Source organism: Typopeltis vanoorti, chromosome 25 (assembly GCF_054136105.1).
Source record: "Typopeltis vanoorti isolate ZY-2024b chromosome 25, IOZ_Tvanoo_1.0, whole genome shotgun sequence".
NCBI lineage: Eukaryota > Metazoa > Arthropoda > Arachnida > Uropygi > Thelyphonidae > Typopeltis > Typopeltis vanoorti.
This window is the reverse complement of record NC_143573.1, coordinates 73,465,013-73,490,454: the sequence shown is the minus strand read 5'-3', so window position 1 is coordinate 73,490,454 and position 25,442 is coordinate 73,465,013. Positions and strand designations below refer to the sequence as shown.

Below are 25,442 nucleotides of genomic sequence, written 5' to 3'. Positions count from 1 at the left end.
GGGTGCTAATCTAATGTTTGTTCTATTGTAAATCTATTGAAAACTTGAGACAAGATAAGACCCTCAGATTCAATGACTTCACTGATGTATTTTCTGAAAGGCTCAACTTGTTCAATATCGGTGCTCCACCACATGTTTGCTTGTTTGTAATAACATGGTGTTTATGAAAGTGCCAAAGCCACCCATCACTTGCCTGGAACTATATGCCCATGTGTTGTGCCAGTTTTTCAGGAGCTGACTTTAGTTCAACACCATGAACAACAACAACAAAGCCACTAGACTGCTGTTGAACGAACCACTTGTAAACTCCTTCTCCTAAATTCTTATGGATTGGCCAACTTCACATGTTTCTTATCCATCACAATAAAACCACTTTTGGAGCTCTCAACGCTATATTTTAGCAAAATTCAGTAAGTTTGTCTTTATTTTTGCATATATCAAAAACTGTTTGCCTTTTTTCACCGCATAAAGTTCACAAACATGAGCCCCAGATGCACCACTTTCCAACTTAATAACTCAAGTTTCTGTGCTATCGTCAAGTTTACTCGTTTTCTTTTTAACCCAGACATATTAACTGATATTAATAATGATTAATATTAATAACAGTTTAACTAAAAATTACTCCACCAATAGCCTAAACACAACGTGTTTTGCACTAGCAATTCTACTGACGTTATGCTACCAAACCAAAGTACATGCACACGCGCAAACTATTACAAGTGCACATGAAATATCATGAATATACATGAATGTATCCAAAGACACAATTTATAAACACTTCCGATTATTATTATTTTTTTTATTAATTATTTCATTATCTGTATTTATTTGTCAAATTATGTCTGTTAATTCCGAAGTCCGTTGAATTGGGGTCTGTTAAATTGAGAGTTTACATCAGCATCAAATTCCTGACATGTACCCTCAAGGGGTGTACAAGATATGATAGTACTACATGAAAAATCTACATCATTAATAACTTCCTATCTACAATTTTCCTCCAAATCAGTCTGTTACTTGTCAAGACTCCAACATTATCAGATCTTATATTTCTATCGTCTAAGTCACTTTGTACCATACAAATCCACCTATATCTTGGTCTTCCTCTGGGTCGTTTTCCTGCCAACCTGGAAGAGAACACCTGTTTTGCTAATTTTTCCTCGCCCATTCTGTTTAAGTGACCATAACACCTGAGATTAGCTCTGCTAATGCATTCCTGGATGCTGACAATGTCAAGTTCTTTCCTAATATCCTCGTTTTAATATGAAATTGCCATTGGTGCCATCTGTTCATGCCCCTAATCTTTCTCAGGACTCTCATATCTGCGGTCTCTAGTCTTTGGTCAAGTGTTTTACTTCTGACCAGCTCTCAGATCCATAAGTTAAAACTGGTTTGAACACCGTCTTGTATACAGCTAATTTAGTGTTCCGACTAATTTCTCTCTTATTCCATATGAATGTATTCAACTGACTGCCTACTATACCAGCTTTGTTGATTCTGTTGTCTATTTCTATATTTAATTTACCATCTTCAGTAAAAATCGTGCCTAAGTAGCTGAAATGTTTTACTTGTTCCACAGGTTCCCCGTGCACAATGCAGTTGACATTTTCAACAATTCTGCCTATTTTCATTGTCTTTGTCTTTTTATTGCTGACCTTCATACCATACCTATTACAACAGTTATTCAATTTAGTAAGGGAATCTTGCAAACTTGTAGCGGTTTTATTTAGAAGTATAACATCGTTCGTATAAAGCAAAGAGCTGACATTAACATTTCCAATTTTGATATCATGTTTAATACCACTTTCCTTCATAATGTGATCCATATAGATAATGAATAACAGAGGGGATAATGTACAACCTTGTCTCACACCAGATTTAACATTAAACCATCTTCCTGTACTTCCTTCAATTCTAACTGCTGATTTACAACTCAAATAAAGACTAAGAATTGCTTGATATAATGCCCCATTTACACCACATAACTGTAGCATATTGAATAGTTTCTCTCTTGGCACCTTGTCATATGCCTTTTCCAAATTGACAAAACTTAAATACAGATCTTTGTTATATTCCCATGCTTTCTCGACTATTTGTCATAAAGTGAAGATCTGATCCTGACAGCCTCTATTTGGCCTGAATCCAGCTTGTTGGCACCTTGTCATATGCCTTTTGCAAATCGACAAAACTTAAATACAAATCTTTGTTATATTCCCATGCTTTCTCAACTATTTGTCGTAAAGTGAAGATCTGATCCTGACAGCCTCTATTTGGCCTGCATCCAGCTTGTTCTTCACCAAGCTTTTTTTCCACAATTCTTCTCAACCGTTTCTCAAGTATACTTGCATAGATCTTGCCAGGAACACTGAGTAGGGAAATACCTCTGTAATTTTCACATTCAGTTTTATTTCCCTTTTTTATATATGGGTACTATGAGAGCTCTACTCCAATCATCGGGAATTTGTCCCTCTGTCCAGGCTTTCTGAACTATGTAGTGCAGCCACTGTAAGACTTATACCACCATACTTCGGCATTTCTGGTCGAATATCATCTACTCCTGCTGTCTTTCCACATTTCAAGACTTTGATGGCTTTTTCTACTTCAAGTATGGATATGTATTCCCGACTGTATGCCTTTTGAGTGTTTTTTACCACTGTACTATCAATGCTTGTTTCATTTAGCAATTTTTCAAAGTAATTACTCCATACTTTAAGGATATCTTTTTCTCCTGTTTTCATGTCACCTTTATCATCTCTAACTCCTTTTACAGCATGCTTTACTCCATTTCTAAGCTTCTTCAACAACCTCCAGAATATCTTACCACCTTCTAGATATTTATTTTCTATGTTCTTGCCAAAATCCTCCCATCACTTTTGTTTACTTTGTTTTACACAGTGTTTAGCTTTCTTACATTCATCTCTGTATTCTCTAAGAGCAAAAGCTGACTTATTTGCTTTCTTCTTTTCCTTCACTGCCTCTTTAACTTCCTGTGTCCATCATGGAGTTCTGATTTTTCTATCCTTGCACACAACCTCACGACATGCCTCTCTGACTGAATCAATCAGGGTTTTCTTCAAGGCTTGCCACTGAATCTCCAAGGTTTGGTTCCTGTTCTCAAACTCTTCCATTTTTTCTTCAATAATCTTTGTGTATTTTAGTCTACAGTTCACATCTGAGAGCTGCTCAACTTTTATTCGCTTTAAAACTTTCTTACATGTTCTTCTTTTCAATATGAAATTCAATTTTATCCTGCTCAAGACTAAATAGTGATCGCTTCCAATTTCAAATCCTCTGTACACTCTGGTGTCCTGCACCAGGGAGAAAACATCATTATCAATAATGACATAGTCATGGGGACTTTTCTTATTCCTTGTCTCTTCTCTCCATATGAATTTGTGCACATTTTTATGTTGGAACATGGTGTTAGTAATAACCAGTCCATGTCCTGATCAGAAATCCAACAGGTATTTGCCATTATTATTAGCTTTGCTCTTTTCTTCAAATTTTCCCAAAATATTTTTGTATGTCTGACAATCATTTCCTACTCTGCTATTTAGATCCCCAACAAGGACTAACTTTTCCTTTTTCATTGTGTCAATTGCTTTCTCTAAAGCGTCAAAAAATTCCTCCACTTCTACCTTAGTAGAACCTTCTGTAGGACCATAGGCACAAATAAGTCTCATTGTCTAATTCCCCATTCTGATATTTGCCCACATCACTCTACTTGAGACTGCCTGCCATTCAAGAAGATTAGCCTCATATTTTGTGTTGAATACTACGGCTACTCCTTCTTTTTCCTTGATTTTCATTTCCTGAATGTAACATTTTGTATTTATTGCTCAGATAGAGCTCACCAGTTTTGGTCTTTTTTGTTTCAGTCACCCCTATTATGTCGATCTAGTACTTATCTAATTCCTCAGCTAGCTCCATTTCTTTGCCATTCAGGCTTCTTATGTTGATAGTACCGATCTTCAATTCTGGTGATATTGAGTTGGCATGTGTTTTAGGATTTGTTCCAGTAGCTGACTTTTCGCTGTTCACCCTGGTTCCCTGGAGAAAACAACAGGGGCCTTGTTTAACCGGGTGATGCCCCATGAAATTCTATCATGTACCATCATTTAATATTGTGGTTTAAGCCAATAAGAATACAATTTGGTTGCCTAAATCCCAAATTGCCAGCCCATCCTCGTTCGTTCAGTATCCAGGTAGATACCCAAAAGGGTGCACCATGAGAAGGTGAGGATTGGACATTAGGTCAGAAGCCCTGGTCAGTTCTCCACATTCCTTTAAAGGCTATGTGGAGGTCTCCTCTCAGTTATACAGCTTTGACCCTTAAGCACCCCGAATTTACTGTAGTGAATGATATAGAACAAGTATGTGTGTATATATATATATATATATATATATATACTACATTGTTTGAATAACAGCTTCACACATGTAAGAGAAAAACTAAATATAAATTTATTATTCCTATATATTTCGTTTAATATGTCATGAGGCACATTGAGAGAAGATAGAAGTTTTTTCTACCTTCTTCAGAGAGAAGATAAAAAAAACTGGTAACAACATTTAAATTCTGAATACAAGAACAAGTCATACAGCATGATTATAACATGCATGTCTCAGTCACAGTTGTCCAGTAGGAAGAAACACTATTAGAGAAGTATATATATATATATATATATATATATATATACACTTCTCTTGCTCAGAATATCAGCAAAGCAGTGAAGGCAAAAACAGAAAGGCAAAACAGATGAAATGAGTGAAATCTTCATTAACACAGTGCAAATAGGAGAGAGAAAGAGAGAGATGGACAAGATAATGCTCAGAGTCATATAGGGATGGAGAGAGAGAGAGAGAGAAATCTGGAAACTCAAAACTGAAACCAAGAAACTGACGGCAATATCACCATCAACTACAGAGGAAGAAACATATACAGAGAGATTGCAAAGGAAGTAAAGCATTTGAAGTATTATAAATGCCCTGGACAAACAGCAGGATCAATAGGAAATAAGGCATTGTAGTTATAAGAGAAGAGCTTCACCAGATGTGTAACACTGCATAGGATTAAGAGGAAGTACAAAAAAATAAAAATAAATAAAATAAATAAATAATAATAATAAAATAAAAATTTTAAAAATGTGCAAGATCAGTTTTAATACATTCAGAAAAAAAAAAGGAAGCAAGATGGATGGCAAAAATTACAGGACATTTAACTGTATAAGTAATGTAGGTGCTTAAAGTATTTATCATGGTATTAAATGGTATTAACAGAAAGAATAAGTAAACAATTGGAAGAAAATCTAAAAGATAAGCAAAAATTCAGAGGGGGGACAGTACTGGAAATATGCACGTTCACACATGCTTTCTATGGATTTGAGACTTGGGTATACTGGCATTCAAAAGAATGTACTAGAGAAAACTTATATGAATGGATGCAATTCTGCAGAATCTAATGCAGAAAATAATTAGTACAAAACTTTTATGGATGGATGATAGAAAAAAGATCCAAAATCTTGATGTCTGGTAGAAAAGGCAGCATAAAGGAATGACCAGGAAGAGAACAAAAGCAAAAATCTGTTTGCTTATGATGACATGCAATAATATATATACAGAAACAATCTCTGAGGATTTAGAAAACTGGATTAACCACGATATGTTGAAATTAAATGAGTGGTTTGGCAATAATGGCTTTAAAATGAATAACAATAAAACTGAATACACATCACCTTAACAGATAACCTAGATCGCAAAATAACTATAAAATGGCATGAAACGGATTGTATACTGGTATTTGAAATAGTAATTATACTTAAGTCAAATAAACAAAATCAGTAATTTGAGCCACCATACTGACAACAACCTGAAATGGAATTCCTGCATCTCATTTCTAGCAAACAAGATGAGAAGTTTAGTTTAATCCTTTATCCAAGTGTGAGCAAACAAAGTTTGCACCTGAAAGTATCTTCAGGACTGGAGTAAGGTAGTACAACACCGGGCAACTCATTGCAAAGATGGAGAAAGCTCTCTCATCACTCCTATCTCAGTATCTCCCATAATGCAAAGCACATCTCCTTGTGGATATGTGTAATGCTATGCATTAAGGCAAGGGCCACTACCCATACCGGTTTTGACCTTTATTGAGGTCTCGTCAGTGGGAGCCTCAACGCCGAGACCTCAATAAAGGTCGAAACCGGTATGGGTAGTGGCCCTTGCCTTAATGCATAGCATTACACATATCCACAAGGAGATGTGCTTTGCATCATGGGAGATACTGAGATAGGAGTGATGAGAGAGCTTTCTCCACCTTTGCAACGAGTTGCCCGGTGTTGTACTACCTTACTCCAGTCCTGAAGATACTTTCAGGTGCAAACTTTGTTTGCTCACACTTGGATAAAGGATTAAACTAAACTTATTATAGTCTAACCAAGTGAAAAATAAACTCTCAAACAAGATGAGATATACATAATTACTAGACTATATTATGTTTAAAAAAATTGTCAATGCAGAATTTTTAAGATGCTTATACTATTCATTGGTAAATTTTTCACTGCAATATGGTATCACCTGTTGGGGTCGAGATTACTACAATCTACTTCCTTTGATTTAATTAAAGGAATCTGATTAAATGAATACAAAATAGAATAATCAGAGCTATAGCCATTATTGATCACTGATTCCCAAGGCAAACAAAGAAAATTTTCACAAATCATTTGAAGACTTAGCAACAATCAGCCTAAACTGCCTAACAAAATATAGTCTATAACATCAGAATATACTTTTACAAAAAGAGTGGGAGACTACTTCATGAGAATAAATAATGCTTACTTTATTTTAAACACATATTATAGGAAATTACTTTAAATGTTATATATTATGTCTGAATTACGAGGGTGGTCTGAAAAATTCTCGGCCTAACAATAAAAAAAACGAATTTATAATTTCAAATTATTTTTATTTTACAACATAATCTCCTTAAGACTAATACATTTATTCCAGCGATGCTCCAGTGCCATTAACTTGTCCCTGTAGTGGTTCTCAGTAAGATCTGCAAAATACCCCTCTGCATTGTCATGATGAAAGATGATTTTTCTTCTCTCTTCAAACCGGGTCTTTTCTCAAACATTTTTTCATATAGTCTGGTTAAAAGATTGAAATAATATTCCCTGGTTATTGTTTTACCCCTTTTCAAGATAATTAATAAACAACATGCCTTTACCATCCCAAAACACCGATGCCATGACATTTCCTGCTGATGGAACCAACTTTGTCTTCTTTGGCACTGAACAACTGGCTTGTCCACTGTTTTGACTGCTGTTTGGATTCTGGTGTGTAATAGTAAATCCAAGTTTCATCCATAGTAATAAATCAACGCATAAAATCGGTTTTATTCTCGTTAAAATGCTCCAAGCACTGTTCAGAGATTTCATGCAAGTGTTTTTGATCTGCTGTGAGCAAGCGCGGCACCCATCTTGTGCAAAGCTTTTTCATATGCAATTTTTCATGCAAAATATATCCTACACGTTCTTTTAAAATGCCTCTAGTCTCAGCAATTTCACACACCTTGACTCACCCGTCATCCAATACCATATTGTGCACTTGTTCAATGATTTCTGGTGTTGTTATGTCCTTCACATGGATCATCTTCAAGGCTGGTACGGCCACGTTTAAACTCGGCAGCCCATTTCTTAATTGTTAAAAATGAAGGAGGAGAGTGCACATAAACTTTTATGAACTTTGAATGAATTTCTTTTGGAATAAAACCTTCTTTTATAAAGAAGTTTATAAACTGCATGATCCTTAATTTTATCCATTTCAAGGGATACAGGCAACACTTTTGCTTCAGACAGCTGTATAAAACAAACTACTTCATAGAATGACTTGCAATTTCACATAGATGCTTATGACAGACGTACCAACTTAGAAAAAAAAAAAAATCTTGCCAATAGTTTTGCCATCTATGGTCAAGGCTGAGAACTTTTCAGACCACCCTCATATATGCTGTATGTAATGTGTACCCTGATATGATCATTTAATTTCATACAAATTATATGCCTACTTTTGTATTTTTACAGTAACCAATATGGTTATGACCATTGGTTACACACATTATACAGTTCCTTCTAGTCTATTTCCATTTTCTGTTCTTTATTCCTAAGTCTTTTTTTTTTTTTTTAACAATCAATCTCTATATTACCACTTGAAGAGTGGTTGTAGGATATTTTTTATAACATGTAGTAATATATTTTACTATCTACTATTATCACTTGTATTGCTCTAAATACTTGTTGCATCACTATTGTATTATATTTTCATTTGTACTGCTCCTTGGTCTCAATAAATTTTTAATTTCATGTTGAGTAAAGTGAGGACAAAAACAATAATATAATTTAGTGCTGAGCATAATGCACTATCTTCCTCAAAATATATATATATATATATATATATATATATATATATATATATAAACTTGCTATAAAAGATATAGAAAACATGTAGAGTTCAAAAACATACATTGCATTTATTGATTATCTTAAGGCAGTTGACCATGTTATCAGAGAAAGAATTTGGCAAATTATGAAGTTAAGAGAGTTAAGTACTTTAAAAAAAAGGCTGTTCAGATTTTACCAAGGAAGATAGTCATTTTAAATTATGGCTCTGATGATTTTGAAGAAATAATTATAAACTAAGGGATAAAAAATAAGGTTACAGATGATCTACCATCTCTATATTGAAGCAGTGCATTAGCATGAGAAACTGCATGGTAAAGGAATTAACAGCAATGGATGTAAAATTATTGAAAGGCATCCTATGATAGCAATATCTGACTGCCTCCCAGAAATTAGGGGAATAAATCACATGGGGGTTAAATGGATCAGTAACACTTCAAAGTAAGAGCTGTGGGATGGGAGGGTATAAGAAATAGCACAAAAGAAATTGCAGGACACAAAACAAAGGAAATGGCAAGAAATAACTAGGGACAGAACATAATGGCAGGAACAACACAAAAAAGCAAAAATGAAAGCAATAATAGAAAACATAAGAAAGACAGAAAGAAGAGGATGAAATTCATAATTTCATGAAATTGCAAAATTAACGCTGAAATTTTGAAATGCTATATTAGATTAAATTAATGTCACTTACCCGAAATCTGGTATAGACTGTACATATGTAAGTCACTGACATCATGAATTTCCTTTAGAACAGCAAACTATCCACTCTAACTACTTGTTCTACCCCCCCTCCCCCACTATGAGTTTCTTATAAGTGAGAGTTGAGTGTAGTTGTGAGGACAATACAGCAGGCTGCAGTGGTTATTTTATTTTATTTTTAATGCACAAAACTGGATAAGATTATCATGAATGTTACTGAACTAAGAAGACCATAACAGGTCTTATGGGTCTTAACATCTTATTACACCCTCCAAAGAATAAGATGATTTATTCAGGCACTAAAGATGAGGGAAAGGAAAGGGTATTCATAAAGATCAAAAATGAAAACTAACTTCTTGATTTTGAGTCAATTTTAAGTAGTGATGTGGACGAATTTCACAATGGAAATTGCAAAAATGAGAACACTTGCAATTAACAGACACAGCAGACTATGTGATTAGAATTAACCATCCTATCATAGTATTAATTAGGTTTTTCTACAAAGTTGAGTTACCTGGCTGTGACAAGCAACCAAACCTACCACATAAGGGGAAAATGATTTATTTGTGTCTATGCACAGAAGGTTGTTTTTTTTTTAATAGGAATTAACTGATATATATTAAAAGAAAGAGTAGATTCCTGTTTGAAAACTTGAACAGCAGAGTAAGAAAGCATCCAGACATATATTTTGAGAAAATCTGGAAGAAAAGACAGTGATAATAATGGCAATTATTGCTATATATTTACTCAAAGAACACAGACTAATATTTAATAGTATGTTTCACCATAAAAATATGCATGTGTTCATATGAAGAGAACACACTCCAAAACAAACAAAAAAAAAGTCTTATTATTAAAGTTATTAATGACAGTGACATCTTGAAACTGATTCAAAACACATGATTATCTACAGAGAATTTGAAAGAGGAAATGACTAGAGCAGTGGTTCCCAAACTTTTTTGGTTCACCACACCCTTAGTGCATCAGGATTTTTCCATGGCACCCAAAGTCAGAACATAGGCCTATCTAATAGTTGGTGCAGTTAGCCTGGTTAAGTTAAAAAAATAAATGAAATGCGTATTTCAAATTCATAAACAATTTATGTAAAAAGTATTAAATAAGTACATATTTTGAGCAATCAAATCGTTGAATATATAAATCATAATTAGTGGGACGGGTGAGCTTGTTATTCACTGCACATCTCAAATCTTGGAATCGAACTGGACACAGCCACCCTCATTTCCTGTTCCATGTTGATTTCCACACAATACATCGATAGTCCGATTCTAAAACGACGTGGGCTAAGTGTCATTTCAGTGAAAATATTGGAATATTTAATATGGCACCACAAGGTGCTGCAGTGCAGAGTTTGGGAACCATTGGACTAGAGAATAAGAACAAGCAACTCAATGAAAAGGAAAATGCACAAACATTTTTGTAAAATTGGACAACTCTTAGATGTGAAATGCAAGCTCAAGGCTCAAATACAGGAGCATCATTCAGGAAAAAGAGGGGTTGAAAAACAAGAACCACATTAGACACTACAGCAAAATCTGAGAAAAATGCATAGCCAGGGAAGAATATGGTAAAATAGATTATAAAAATATGGGATTAAGGATTCAAGATAAAGAGAAGAAGTTAAAGAATACAGAGAAATTTGTGTGAAAGGACAGAAGATTGTGTAACAGTAGCTAAAGAAAAGTTAGGGGGAAACTTTTGGAAAGAGTAGAGAAGATAAATAACTTGAATGTGGAAAAATATTTTGGAAGTTAATAAGTTCAGATATGGAAAAAGACTACAAAAGGAAAACAGGAAAAATAAGGATATTCTAAATGTCTGAAGTAATATTCTGAAATTATTAACCATCCAAATGACCATGATAAATATAACACACCAACAATCTTACACTTCATAGCTATGTATACACCTACATACACCATAGTGAGTAATGACTAAATGACATAATAAAATCATAACGTGATAGAAAATAATCAATACCTGAGATTGTCACAAGAAACTTGAAAGGCTGCAGGAGGTACCCAATAACCTGAAATATGGGTGATATAAAAGTTTTGCAGTGGATGAGTTGCTAAGGAAAAAACTTGACATTTTTAATATCCGAATATGTATATGCAGTACTAAACTAAGAGAGTATGGTCATTATTTAAACAGAATGGGAACTGAAAACTTAGTATTAAAAAAAAAAAGACAAGTTTTAAAAGGACACACAGGAAGTACAAGACTATAGAAGTTGGTTGCATTTTAATAAATTGAAATACAGGTGTTGACTAAATAACAGAGATATAACAAACAACAGACCAATTTGAAAGAAAGTTGTGGATCAGAAACTAGCCATGAAATCTTAATTTTTTTTTTTTTAGCTGTCATAACAGTAGTATATCACTGTTGAGAATGTAAACTTAAAATCAACCCAACTGCCTAACCTTACCCAAGCATTGCCATGAATATAAAATTAGTTGAAAATGAGCCATTCTGTCTGAAACATATGTAACAAAACAAAGTGTTTCTTGGTTCACAAAAAAGCCAAAATTATTCATGAGTTAGAATGTGGTTGGTGAGAAAAATGTTGAAGTGTGTAAAACGTTTTCTTTGTCACAACAGTATTGACACTGTGGAAGAATAGAGATGTTTACATATTGGCACTGGAAAACAACATAAACAAACAACACAACTAAATAAATTTTTTGTATGGTTTACCATACAAAAAAGTGCTGAACACTCAGTAGATAGTCCAATCTTGAAGGCTCAAACAGAAAAATTTGTTAAACAATTTGGACACAACGATTTTGTATGTAACAACAGTTGCCTGGATTAATTTAAAAACCAACATAACACTATTTATGCAAAAATTAGTGGGGAATCTCAATCTGCAGATCTGATAATGGCAAATGAATTTCTGTGTTTGGACAGAAATCAGGAAAGATTTAAATAACAAAGTCAATGAAATCTTTTCTGATTTTAAGATTCTCTTAAATATTTCCTGATTTTAAGATTCATAAATAAAAAGACTAATTGAATTCATATTTTATTATTAAGTAGTATTGTTTTTAATTAAAATAAACTGTGATTTAATTTGTTTTTAATTTTAATGTGTTTAATTTAAATAAACTGTGTTTAAGATTAAGTGTATGGTTTTAATTAAGTGTACTTTAATTAAATTTTTAATTAAGTGTATGCTTGTGTAGTTTTTACAAGCATATTCATACAAATAATATCTAGGTGTAATATATTGTTGTTTCTTTATATTTATATTCATCTATCTTTTATCTATCGACTTCCTTACTTAAATTTATTCTTGCCCTCCCTTTTTCCGTAGTTAGATAGACCTCATGTAATAAGTCTATCTATGTATATCAGTCCCTGAGCAATTGTGCAATATCAATTAAGAAATTTATTTATTCATAACGACTGCACCACTTAATTGACCCTTTTATGTTTGAAAGTCAGGGTAAGGAGAAAACAAAAATAAATTAATACTTCTATACAATTTCTTTACATGCAAGTCGTGGCTCATAACTTTATTCTATTCCCACAGGTTCGTTAATATTTTCGAGATAGTGCATTGGCTAAGGAATGAGAACCAGGTAATTACAAAACAAAAACATGTTTTTTTTTTTGTATGTGAAGGTTTCTGTGGTTTATCAGTTCATAAGAAAGATTCTGGTAATTGGACCACGTGTTTATTACGGTAAATATTTATTGTTATTAATTGTAATAAACATGTGGTTCAATTACTGGAATCTTTCTTAAAACATGTTTATTATCAAACCAAAGGATATGATACAAAGCACATGAAAGTTAATAAAAGAATTACTTAAAAGCATTTTAACACACAAAGACAACTTGCTATCTAAGCAACAGAAACTATACTGAGTTCACTATCATAAAACTTATTGTACCTTGAAATAACAGCATCTTCTATGACACCACTTGGCCTGCAAGCATGCATAAATATTCCAAGAAGGATCATATTAACTTTCTTTCAACATTCAATACTTAATTGATACTAATTCAGACACCTTCACAAACAACTTATGAATCAGACATACTTAACAATACACGTTCTTCCCTTATATGAAATTCAATCTAACCGCCAGTTAACAAGTAACTTCTCTCAATCCTTTATGATTTCGAGTTACATTCACATGACATACTACAACAAAATAATGGCTTACTTGCTAACAAATCTCAAGAGGAAAGTCTGATTTACATTCTGTAACGCACTTAGAGACTGGAGCGTCTTCCGTCCGGGGTTAATTCTTGAGAGTTTTCCTTCGTTGGACGTGCTGGGGTTCTGCCATAGCTACCCAGAGCCTAGAGAGAGAGCTGGCAGCAGAGAAACATCTGGCATTGGCAGCACAAAGAACGATCCTCCTGGATTCAGGGAAGGAAACCCCATAGAAGTCATAGGTGAAAAGCCAAGCAAGAGACCAAGGACCAAAAAGCCCAGAACCATGTGCTGCATTGCCTTTTATTCCATTTTTCATCCTTTGTTCTTAATTAAGAGTATTCCAGAATCAACCAGAAGCAATGAAAGAATTGATGTCATCGCTGGCTGCTTGACCTTACGATTTTGGTGGTATTCAGTGTTAATCCGGCTCAACTCCTATTAAGCTTTTTGCAAACAGGTCTAAAGTGCAGATGCATTCTAACAGTAATTTATTCTTTTATATTTTTACATCTTACTAAGCACATTTTTTTCTTATAATTTCAGGCAAAAAAATTGGAAAATCTTTAGTGAAAATTCCCTAAAAAAATAATTTCTCGCGAGATTTTACATAGGTATCCTTTCTTTTAGTGTCACACGCAATCAGCATTCATTTTAGAAATTATGGACTTTACAACCGTGCTATAAATATTTTAATTTCCCGACATTTTTCGATCTTCATATTAAGATCATCATCTAGACTACACAACTATACAAAGACAAGCTGAGTTGCATTTCACACAGTATGCTAAAGAGACAATGATTGGATCAACGGCTATTCTACTGGCATGACCTCTATGTAGATTCTACCAATGGAACTTTTCTCCCTAAGAGTTAACTATAAACAGGACTGTATATAATCCAGAATCTTAAATCTAATATAACAATTGTCATGTTAAATTAGAACATCATTGTTACTGTAAGAAAACTTATATGAAAGAATGTTTCTCTGATGTTATCTTAAATAGAATATAGCTTCGATGTAGTTTCTAATTAATTAATTAATTTTTATTTTATTTGTATTTTTTTAATATATATTATATTTTCACTAGAAAATTTATTCATGCCAGTAGAATAACCGTTGATCAAATCATTATCTCTTTAGCATACTGTGTGAAATGTAACTCAACTTGTCTTTGTATATTTGTGTATACTCCAGACAATGATCTTGATTTGAAGGTCGAAATGTCGGGATATTAAAATAGTTATCTATAACACGGTTGTAAAGTCCATAATTTCTAAAATGAATATCTAGGTATATAATTATATTTTTTTTTTCTCTAACTTTTTTTTAATCTATTTTTTATTGAGTTATTGAAAATTTTAAAAAATGGGAGATAGACTGAACTCATCGCTGATATAGTGAGTAATGGTTACAACAAAATAATTTTGTCAGACTCCTGGAGCTTGTTATAACCAAATTCAATTGTATATTATTAAAAAATAAAAATAAGTCAGCTAACACCTTTTATTCTCCAAAGGGAGTAGACAAGACCAATTAATCCTAACACTTTCTGAACACTGGTGGGTAGTCAATCTCCACCTATAGGGAATCAGGGATAGCTGGCCCAAGGCTATCAATGATTTTAATAGGCATTTGAGGAGAAGATTATGGCAGACAACTGCTCCCATTTTGTGGTCACTAACCTCAACCTTATATCTTATTGTTTGCAACAGTGTGAGTTTTATGATCAATTCCCTTGAGTTGTATGATTAAAAACCCCAGTCTTTTGGAGAAAAACTACAGGCCAATGCCAGAGATCAACATACTCAGGAACCAATCGAAGAAAGGCGCTTAGTAAAAGTTTTTTTAGTTGATAACTAGAATTTGACATATGATGGTCTTTCTTTGAGTGGCCTAGTGCTATAGATGCAAACAACTTTTCCACAAGACTACACAGGCCTTCATAATTGTATATCATTTATGTAATTACATATATAAATTCAATTTCTAAATGAGTTGAATGTGTCAAATATCCCAGTCTGAACAAAAGAGCAGTCAAATTCTTCCTGTTTATTCCAGCATACAATATGAGTGGTATTTTCAGAATTACATCTGACATTATGGAGAGACCTAACATTTCTTCTTTCTGAAGCTAATTTCAGAACTCATTCTGAAGATAAGTTGATAGCATGACCAAACCAAATGGTAATGTTTTAGGAATTTTTTCCAGACAGCAAATATGCTTATGGAAACTATTCTACCAAGTGTGTCCAGAGACAGTCAGAATAAGGATATGTGTGGCATTGCAAAGGATACATTTCATTAAGAATTGGTTAAAATTCTCACGAATGTGGTTTAGCCAAGAATTCATCATCATCATCAATAAATTCCTGACATGTACTCTCAAGGGATGTGCAGGATATTATGACAGTACTACATGAACAACTGACATCATTACTAACTTCCTATCAACAATTTTCTTCCAAATCAATCTGTTACCTGTCAAGACTCCAACATTATTAGATCTTATATTTCTATCTTCTAAGGCACTTTTTACTGTATCAATCCACTTATCTCTTGGTCTTCCTCTAGGTCTTTTTCCTGCCAACCTGGCAGAGAACACTTGTTATGCTAATTTTTCCTCTTCCATTCTGTTTAAGTGACCTGAGGTTAGCTCTGCTAACACATTCCTGGATGCTAACAATGCCGAGTTCTTTCCTAATATCCTTGTTTTTAATATTATATTGCCATTGATGCTCTGTTCACACCCCTATTCTTTCTCAGGACTCTCATATCTGTGGTCTCTAGTCTTTGGTCAAGTGTTTTATTTCTAATCCAGCTCTCAGATCCATAAGTTAAAATTGGTTTGAACATGGTCTTGTATACAGCTAATTTAGTGTTTTGACTAATTTCTCTTTTATTCTGTATATATTTATTCAGTGGACTTCCTACCATACTGGCATTGTTGATTCTGTTGTCTATTTCCATATTTAATTTACAATTCCATGACCAGTTTGGTCAGGAAATTCTGCAGAGTTGTCCTGAATTTATTTAGAAGTATATCATCATCTTATAAAGTAAAGAGTTGAGATTAACATCTCCAATTTTGATATTAGGTTTAATGCTACTTTCTTTCATAATGTGGTCCATATAGATAATGAATAACAGAGGAGATAATGTACATCCTTGTCTGACACCAGATTTAACATCAAACCATCTTCCTGTACTTCTTTCACAATTCTAACTGCTGACATACAATTCAAATAAAGACTAAGTATGGCTTGATATAATGCCCCATTGACACCATATAACTGTAGTGTTTTGAATAGCTTTTCTCTTGGCACCTTGTCATATGCCTTTTGCAGGTCTACAAAACTTAAATACAGATCTTTGTTATATTCCCATGATTTCTCAACTATTTTCTTAACATAAAGTGAAAATCTGATCCTGACAACCTCTATTTGACCTGAATCACCTACTTCTTCACCAAGCTTCCCTTCCACAATCCATCTCAACCGTTTCTCAAGTATACTTGCATAAATCTTCACAAGAAAACTCAGTAGGGAAATGTCTCTGTAATTCTCACATTCAGTTTTATTTCCCTTTTTTGTATATGGATACTATGAGAGCTCTATTGCAATCATCTGGAATTTGTCCCTCTGTCCAGGCCTTCTGAATTATGCAGTGCAGCCACTGCAAAACATTTATACCTCCATACACTTGAGCATTTCTGCTCAAATATCATCTACTCCTGCAGCCTTTCCACATTTCAGGCTTTAGATGGCTTTTTCTACTTGAAGTATGGATATGTATTCCTGATTGCATGCTTGTTGAGTGTTTTTTTTTTTACCACTGTGCTATCACTGCTTGTTTCATTTAGCAACTTTCTGAAGTAATTACTCAATCCATCAAGGATATCCATTTCTCCAGTTTTCATGTCACCTGTATATAAAATTGAATTGAATTTTAGACTAACTTATACTAATCTCTAATTCTTTTTACAGCACTCTTTAATTTGTTTCTGGGCTTTTTTTAAGAACCTCCAAAATATCATGCCACCTTCTTGATATTTATTTTGTATGTTCTTAACAAAGTCTTCCCATGACTTTTATTTAGCTAGTTTTACATAGTGTTCAGCTTTCTTACATTTGTCTCTGTATTCTCTAAGAGCACAAGCTGACTTATTCACCAGGAACTTTTGATATGTATGCTTTCTTTCTCAAACTCTTTCATTTTTTCTTGAATTATGTTTGTGTATACAGTTCACATCTGAGAGCTGCTCAAATTTTATTTGCTTTAAAATTTTCTTACATGTTCTTCTTTTCAATATGAAATTCAATTTTATCCTACACTTCCAATTTCAATTCCTCTGTACACTCTGGTGTCCTGCACCAGGGAGAAAACATCACTATCAACAATAATAGTCAATAAGACTTTTCTTATTCCTTGCCCCTTCTCTCCATGTGAATTTGTGCACATTTTTATGTTGAAACATTGTGTTAGTAATAACTAGTCCATGTCCTGAGCAGAAATCCAACAGGTTATTGTCATTATTAGCTTTTGCTCTTTTCTCCAAATATCCTCAAATCATTTTTATATGTGTGACAATCATTTCCTACTCTGCTATTTAGATCCCCAACAAGGACCAATTTTTCCTTTTTCAATATGTCTGCTGCTTTCTCTAAAGACTCAAAAAATTTCTCCACTTCTTATTGTCCAGTTCCCTATTCTGATATTTGCCCACATCGCTCTGCTTGATATTACTTGCAATTCAAGAAGATTAGCCTCATATTTAGAATTGAATACTATAACTACTCCTTCTTTTCTCTGATTGTTATTGCCTGAATATAACATTTTGTATTGATTGCTTAGAAAGATCTCACCAGTTTTTGTCTTTTTTGTTTCAGCCAATCCTATTATGTTGATCTGGTACTTATCCAATTCCTCAGCCAGCTTGATTTCTTTGCAATTCAGGCTTCTTATGTTAATATTATCGTTCTTGAACTCTGGTGATGTTGAGTTGGGGTGTATGTGTGTGTTCAGGATTTTTCCAGTTTATCATTTGTTCTGGTTCCCTGGCAGAAACAATTGGGGTGGGGGGGGACCTTGTTTAACTGGGCGATGCCCCAGTCGGCATGAAATTCTGTGATGTTGTACCATCATTTTATTTCTGGTTTAAGCCAATAAGAATACAATTTGGTCAGCTAAATCCCAAATTGTTAGCCCATCCTCGTTCATTCAATATCCAGGTAGACACCTAACAGGGTGCACCATTAGAATGTGATTATTGGACATTTGGGTCAGAAGCCCTGGTCGGTTCTCCACATTCATTTAAAGGCTATGTGTAGGTCTCCTCTTAGTTATACAGTTTTGACCCTTAAGCACCCTAAGAATTCATTACTACATATTCTATGTCACTCGCAATTTTAACTTAAAAAAATATAATAATAATAAATTAAAAAAAGAGAAAAATACATAACTTATAAAAAAAAGAGACAGACTAGAACTATTTCAGATACTGATACTGCTTGCAAATATGTGCATTTTTAGTTCCAAGCTCAATGATGCTCATTGTCATCTCCATTCTGCCAAACTAGCAAGAACTTTCAGTTTCTTCACTCACTTTCACTTTTCCTGGTAATAAGTATTCTTTAATTATCATCTCAAAGATAGTAAGAATATATTATACTCAACAATGAAACATAAAAATACGGTGAACTCTCACTGTAGCAAATCACTTAGTATAACAAATGAGTCAATATATATATCATCATCATCATCATGCGTATCAAGGATTTAGGCCTGTTCCGGCCTTAGAAGTCATCAATGAATCATTTAAGAGGACGTCCTGATTTTCTTTTTCCTAATGGCTTGTACTTTAAGGCTTGTTTTGGTAATCTTTCTGTTTTCATTCTCTGAATGTGCTCCATCGATTTATGTTTATATTTTTTCTATTACTGGTTCTTGGTTTAATTCTTTCATAATTTCTTTGTTTCTTTTGTGATTAAATAGGGTATACTTTGCAGTTTTTCTCATAAACTTCATTTCTACTGTCAATATATATATTTAGAGAAATTAAACTTTTTTTTTCAAACTGTACACTTTTGTATTCAGACTACACTGAGATTTTCAAAGGCCATGGTTTAATTGAATTACTAATATTAAGAGAATATAATTCTGATATAAATCCCAGTAATATTAGAAACTGAAGGGTGTAAGTTTTGAAGTACTACTTCTAGAAACAAATATGACAATTAAAATGAGATATGAGAGTGTTGTCATATGACTTCGGTATATGTTTTTAATGGCAATACCATACTGAATTGCTATGCATTAATACATAACAATTCAGTATGGTATTGCTATTCTGTATGGTATTAAGTTATAGAGAAATGATACCATTCAGCATGTTATTGTTTCTAAATAACAATGATTAAAACACATTTGCTCAGAAAAATGTTAAGCTCACATACACTGCTTATTATGTAATATTTAATTATTAAACAATTGCAAACGGGGTGCTTAAGGGTCAAAGCTGTATAACTGAGAGGAGACCTCCACATAGCCTTTAAAAGAATGCGGAGAACCGACCAGGGCTTCTGACCTAATGTCCAATCCTCACCTTCTCGTGGTGCACCCTGTTGGGTATCTACTTTGATACTGAATGAACGAGGATGGGCTGGCAATTTGGGATTTAGCCGACCAAATTGTATTCTTATTGGTTAAACCAAAATAAAAAAATGATGGTACAACATGACAAAATTTCATGCCGGCTGGGGCGTCGCCCGGTTAAACAAGGCCCCCGTTGTTTTCGCCAGGGAACCAGGGCGAACAGCGAAAAGTCAGCTACTGGAACAAATCTAAAAACAAACCCCAACTCAACATCACCAGAGTTAAAGATCGGTACTATCAACGTAAGAAGCCTGAATGGCAAAGAAATGGAGCTAGCTGAGGAATTAGATAAGTACCAGATCGACATAATAGGGGTGACTGAAGCAAAAAAGACCAAAACTGGTGAGATCTTTCTGAGCAATAAATACAAAATGTTATATTCAGGCAATAACAATCAAGGAAAAGAAGGAGTAGCCATAGTATTCAACACAAAATACGAGGCTAATCTTCTTGAATGGCAGTCAGTCTCAAGTAGAGTAATGTGGGCAAATATGAGAATGGGGAACTGGACAATGAGACTTATATGTGCCTATGGTCCCACAGAAGGTTCTACTAAGGTAGAAGTGGAGGAATTTTTTGAGGCTTTAGAAAAAGCAACTGACACAATGAAAAAGGAAAAGTTGGTCCTTGTTGGGGATCTAAATAGTAGAGTAGGAAATGATTGTGAGACATACAAAAATATTTTGGGAAAATTTGGAGAAAAGAACAAAGCTAATAATAATGGCAAATATCTGTTGGATTTCTGCTCAGGACATGGACTGGTTATTACTAACACCATGTTCCAACATAAAAATGTGCACAAATTCACATGGAGAGAAGAGGCTAGGAATAAGAAAAGTCTCATTGACTATGTTATTGTTGATAGTGATGTTTTCTCCCTGGTGCAGGACACCAGAGTGTACAGAGGATTTGAAATTGGAAGTGATCACTATTTAGTCTTGAGCAGGATAAAATTGAATTTCATATTGAAAAGAATAACATGTAAGAAAGTTTTAAAGCGAATAAAAGTTGAGCAGCTCTCAGATGTAAACTGTAGACTAAAATACAGAAATATTATTGAAAAGAAAATGAAAGAGTTTGAGAACAGTAATCAAACCTTGGAGATTCAGTGGCAAACTCTGAAGAAAACATTGATTGATTCTGCCAGAGAGGCATGAGGTTGTGTGCAAGGATAAAAAAATCAGAACTCCCTGGTGGACACAGGAAGTTAAAGAGGCAGTGAAGGAAAAGAAGAAAGCATATCAAAAGTTCCTGGCAAATAAGTCAGCTTTTACTCTTACAGAATACAGAGACAAATGTAAGAAAGCTAAACAGTGTGTAAAACTAGCCAAACAAAAGTCATGGGAGGACTTTGGCAAGAATATAGAAAATAAATATCAAGAAGGTGGCAAAATATTCTGGAGGTTGTTGAAGAAGCTTAGAAATGGAGGAAAGAGTGCTGTAAAAGGAATTAGAGATGATAAAGGTGACATGAAAACAGGAGAAAAAGATATCCTTGAAGTATGGAGTAATTACTTTGAAAACTGCTAAATGAAACAAGCAGTGATGACAGCACAGTGATAAAAAACACTGACCAGGCATGCAGTCAGGAATACATATCCATACTTGAAGTAGAAAAAGCCATCAAAGGCTTGAAATGTGGAAAGGCAGCAGGAGTAGATGATATTCGACCAGAAATGCTGAAGTATGGTGGTATAAGAGTCTTACAGTGGCTGCACTGCATAGTTCAGAAAGCCCGGACAGAGGGACGAATTCCCGATGATTGGAGTAGAGCTCTCATAGTACCCATATATAAAAAGGGAAATAAAACTGAATGTGAGAATTACAGAGGTATTTCCCTACTGAGTGTTCCTGGCTAGATCTATGCAAGTATACTTGAGAAACAGTTGAGAAGAATTGTGAAAGAAAAGCTTGGTGAAGAACAAGCTGGATTCAGGCCAAATAGAGGCTGTCAGGATCAGATCTTCACTTTACGACAAATAGTCGAGAAAGCATGGGAATATAACAAAGACCTGTATTTAAGTTTTGTCGATTTGGAAAAGGCATATGACAAGGTGCCAAGAGAGAAGCTATTCAATACGCTGCAGTTATATGGTGTCAATGGGGCATTATATCAAGCAATACGTAGTCTTTATTTGAGTTGTGAGTCAGCAGTTAGAATTGAAGGAAGTACAGGAAGATGGTTTAATGTTAAATCTGGTGTGAGACAAGGATGTACATTATCCCCTCTGTTATTCATTATCTATATGGATCACATTATGAAGGAATGTGGTATTAAACCTGATATCAAAATTGGAGATGTTAATGTCAGCTCTTTGCTTTATGCGGATGATGTTATACTTCTAAATAAATCCGCTACAAGTCTGCAAGATTCTCTGACTAAATTGAATAGCTGTTGTAATAGATATGGTATGAAGGTCAGCAATAAAAAGACAAAGACAATGAAAATAGGCAGAATCATTGAAAATGTCAACTGTGTTGTGAATGGAGAACCTGTGGAACAAGTAAAACATTTCAGCTACTTAGGCACAATTTTTACTGAAGATGGTAAACTAAATATAGAAATAGACAACAGAATCAGCAAAGCTGGTATCGTGGGAAGTCAATTGAATAAATTCATATGGAATAAGAAAGAAATTAGTCGGAACACTAAATTAGCTGTATACAAGACTGTGTTCAAACCAATTTTAACTTATGGATCTGAGAGCTGGGTCAGAAGTAAAACACTTGACCAAAGACTAGAGACCGCAGATATGAGAGTCCTGAGAAAGATTAGAGGCGTGAACAGATGGCATCAATGGCAATATCATATTAAAAATGAGGATATCAGGAAAGACCTTGACATTGTCAGCATCCAGGAATGCGTTAGCAGAGCTAATCTCAGATGGTATGGTCACTTAAATAGAATGGGAGAGGAAAGATTAGCAAAACAAGTGTTCTCTGCCAGGTTGGCAGGAAAACGACCCAGAGGAAGACCAAGATATAGGTGGATTGATACGGTACAAAGTGCCTTAGACGATAGAAATATAAGATCTGATAATGTTGGAGTCTTGACAAGTAACAGACTGATTTGGAGGAAAATTGTAGATAGGAAGTTAGTAATGATGTAATTTTTTCATGTAGTACTGTCATATCCTGTACACCCCTTGAGGGTACATGGCAGGAATTTGATGATGATGATGATGATGACAATTGCAAACAAGATTCAAAGGAAGACTCTTATTATTTTTAAATAAAATTTACTCAACTGGTATCCCCCCAATAGAATGGAAAAAAGCAATTGTGATTCCTATCTTTAAGTAAGGTAATAGAGATGACCCTAAAAACTATAGAGGTATCAGTATACTAAATTCATGTTACAAAATATAGAGCAGAATCTTAAATAACAAACTAATGAAATATTCCGAAAACTTTATTCTAGAGGTACAAAATGGATTTAGAAAAGGACGATCATGTATAGACCCAGCCTTCTGCCTAAAATTAATAATAGAGAAAAGAAGAGAATATAATTTAGAAACACATATTGCATTTATTGACTTTGAAAAAGCATTTGACAAAGTTAAAAGAAACATATTATTTAACATATTAAAAGAAAGACAAATACCAAATAATATCCTAAAAGCTGTCACAAGTATATATGAAAATAATCAAATACACATAAGATTAAATCATGAGCTATCATATACAAGAGAGATAAACCAAGGGGTCCGACAGGGATGTTCCCTCTCAGCAACTCTTTTTAATATCTACTTAAATGAAATAATAATAAAATGGAGTAAAAATTTACATCAAGGAATTAAACTTTCACCTACAGTTAACTTAAACACTCTCCTCTTTGCAGACAACCAAATAATAATTACAAATTCTGAAGATAACTCACAGAAAGCTATTTTAAATCTAAATGAGATATCCAAAGATTATGGTATGATAATATCAACAGAAAAATCAAAAACTATGGCCTTTAAAGGACAAGATCCAGCAAGAACTAAAATAGTATTAGATAACAAGATCTTAGAACAGGTGAATTCATTTAACTACATAGGATGTATGATCACTTATGAAAATTAAAAAGATATAAACATAAAAATTGCAAAATATTTAAAAATAACAGGAGTAATTAACTCTATATTTAAACCAAACCTAGTTCAAAAACAAACCAGGCTAAAAGTATACAATACATTAGCCCTACCGGTCTTAATGTATGGAAGCGAAATCTGGACAATAAAACAAAAAGACAAACAAAGATTAACAACAGCAGAAATGAAGTTTATGAGAAAAACTGCAAAGTATACCCTATTTGATCACAAAAGAAACGAAGATATTATGAAAGAATTAAACCAAGAACCAGTAATTGAAAAAATTAAAAAATATAAACATAGATGGATGGAACACGTTCAAAGAATGAAAACAGAAAGATTACCAAAACAAGCCTTAAAGTACAAGCCATTAGGAAAAAGAAAACCAGGACGTCCTCTTAAACGATTCAACGATGACTTCTAAGGCCGGAACAAGCCATACTAGGCCTAAATCCTTGATACGTATGATGATGATGACAATTGCATACGATGAACCATATTTCATTTGAGACTATCAGCATTTATTCATTCACTATGTTCATGTTCCCTTAAACAGAACTGATGATGGGTGTCAAGATTTCTACTAAGTATGTATGTAAGTGTGTGTGTGTGTGTGTGTGTGTGAATTTTATTATTTTCTAGTTTAGTCAAAGGTACAAGACTGCTAAACCTATATAAAATATTATATGATGACTATTTAAACACTGAACCAAATTTAGGGATAAAAATAAAAATAATTTGCCAGATTATTTACAATTTGTAATTATCAAAAAACTACTCACCCTAAATTTTTGGTCCTGATCTGTGTGAATTACACCTGGATTAGATTTCCAAGCTTTTGTAAAACTATAAAAGAGAAATATGGAGCACAAGAGAAAACCTGATGTCTTCCACATGTCTCCTACATCTAAGAGTAGTTAAAGAAAGATAGGGTAAATTACGTAGTTAATGATTCTCAATATTTATTTATCCTAAGAGAACAAGAACAATTTTGAATGTACTGTAGAGATAATCAGAGAATTTCTATTAAACATGCTATTATTTCTTTAATTTACTAGAATTATACCTGTAGTGTATGTAGTATGAGCATTTTAAATAACAGAATTTATGCATATTACGACTACATAGGAGGCTGTGTAATTATGATATGCATAGAATTTTTTTAGCATTTGGAGAATAAATGTGGTATATATATTTCCGTGGCTGATAAAATGGAATGACTATAACCCGCTACACCATCTTGTCACAGTTTTACCATTTCATAAATTTTACAGCAAAAAAATCAACTGGTTTCTTGCCAAATTATGTGATTTCAGTTCTTGCAAATGTAGAGATGTTTGCAAACCCTGAGCAAGCTAATAGCTCAT

At 33.7% G+C, this 25,442-nt stretch overlaps 1 protein-coding gene across 1 annotated transcript in view; it reads right to left on the bottom strand.

Moving 5' to 3' along the window:
* Hip14 (palmitoyltransferase Hip14) overlaps window positions 1-25,442 on the bottom strand; it is a 242,982-nt gene that overhangs the window by 67,077 nt on the left and 150,463 nt on the right. Inside the window, exon 9 of the mRNA XM_090414298.1 lies at window positions 24,858-24,982. Within this exon, the coding sequence (XP_090270424.1) occupies window positions 24,858-24,982 (125 nt within the window). The remainder of the gene's footprint in view (window positions 1-24,857; window positions 24,983-25,442) is intronic.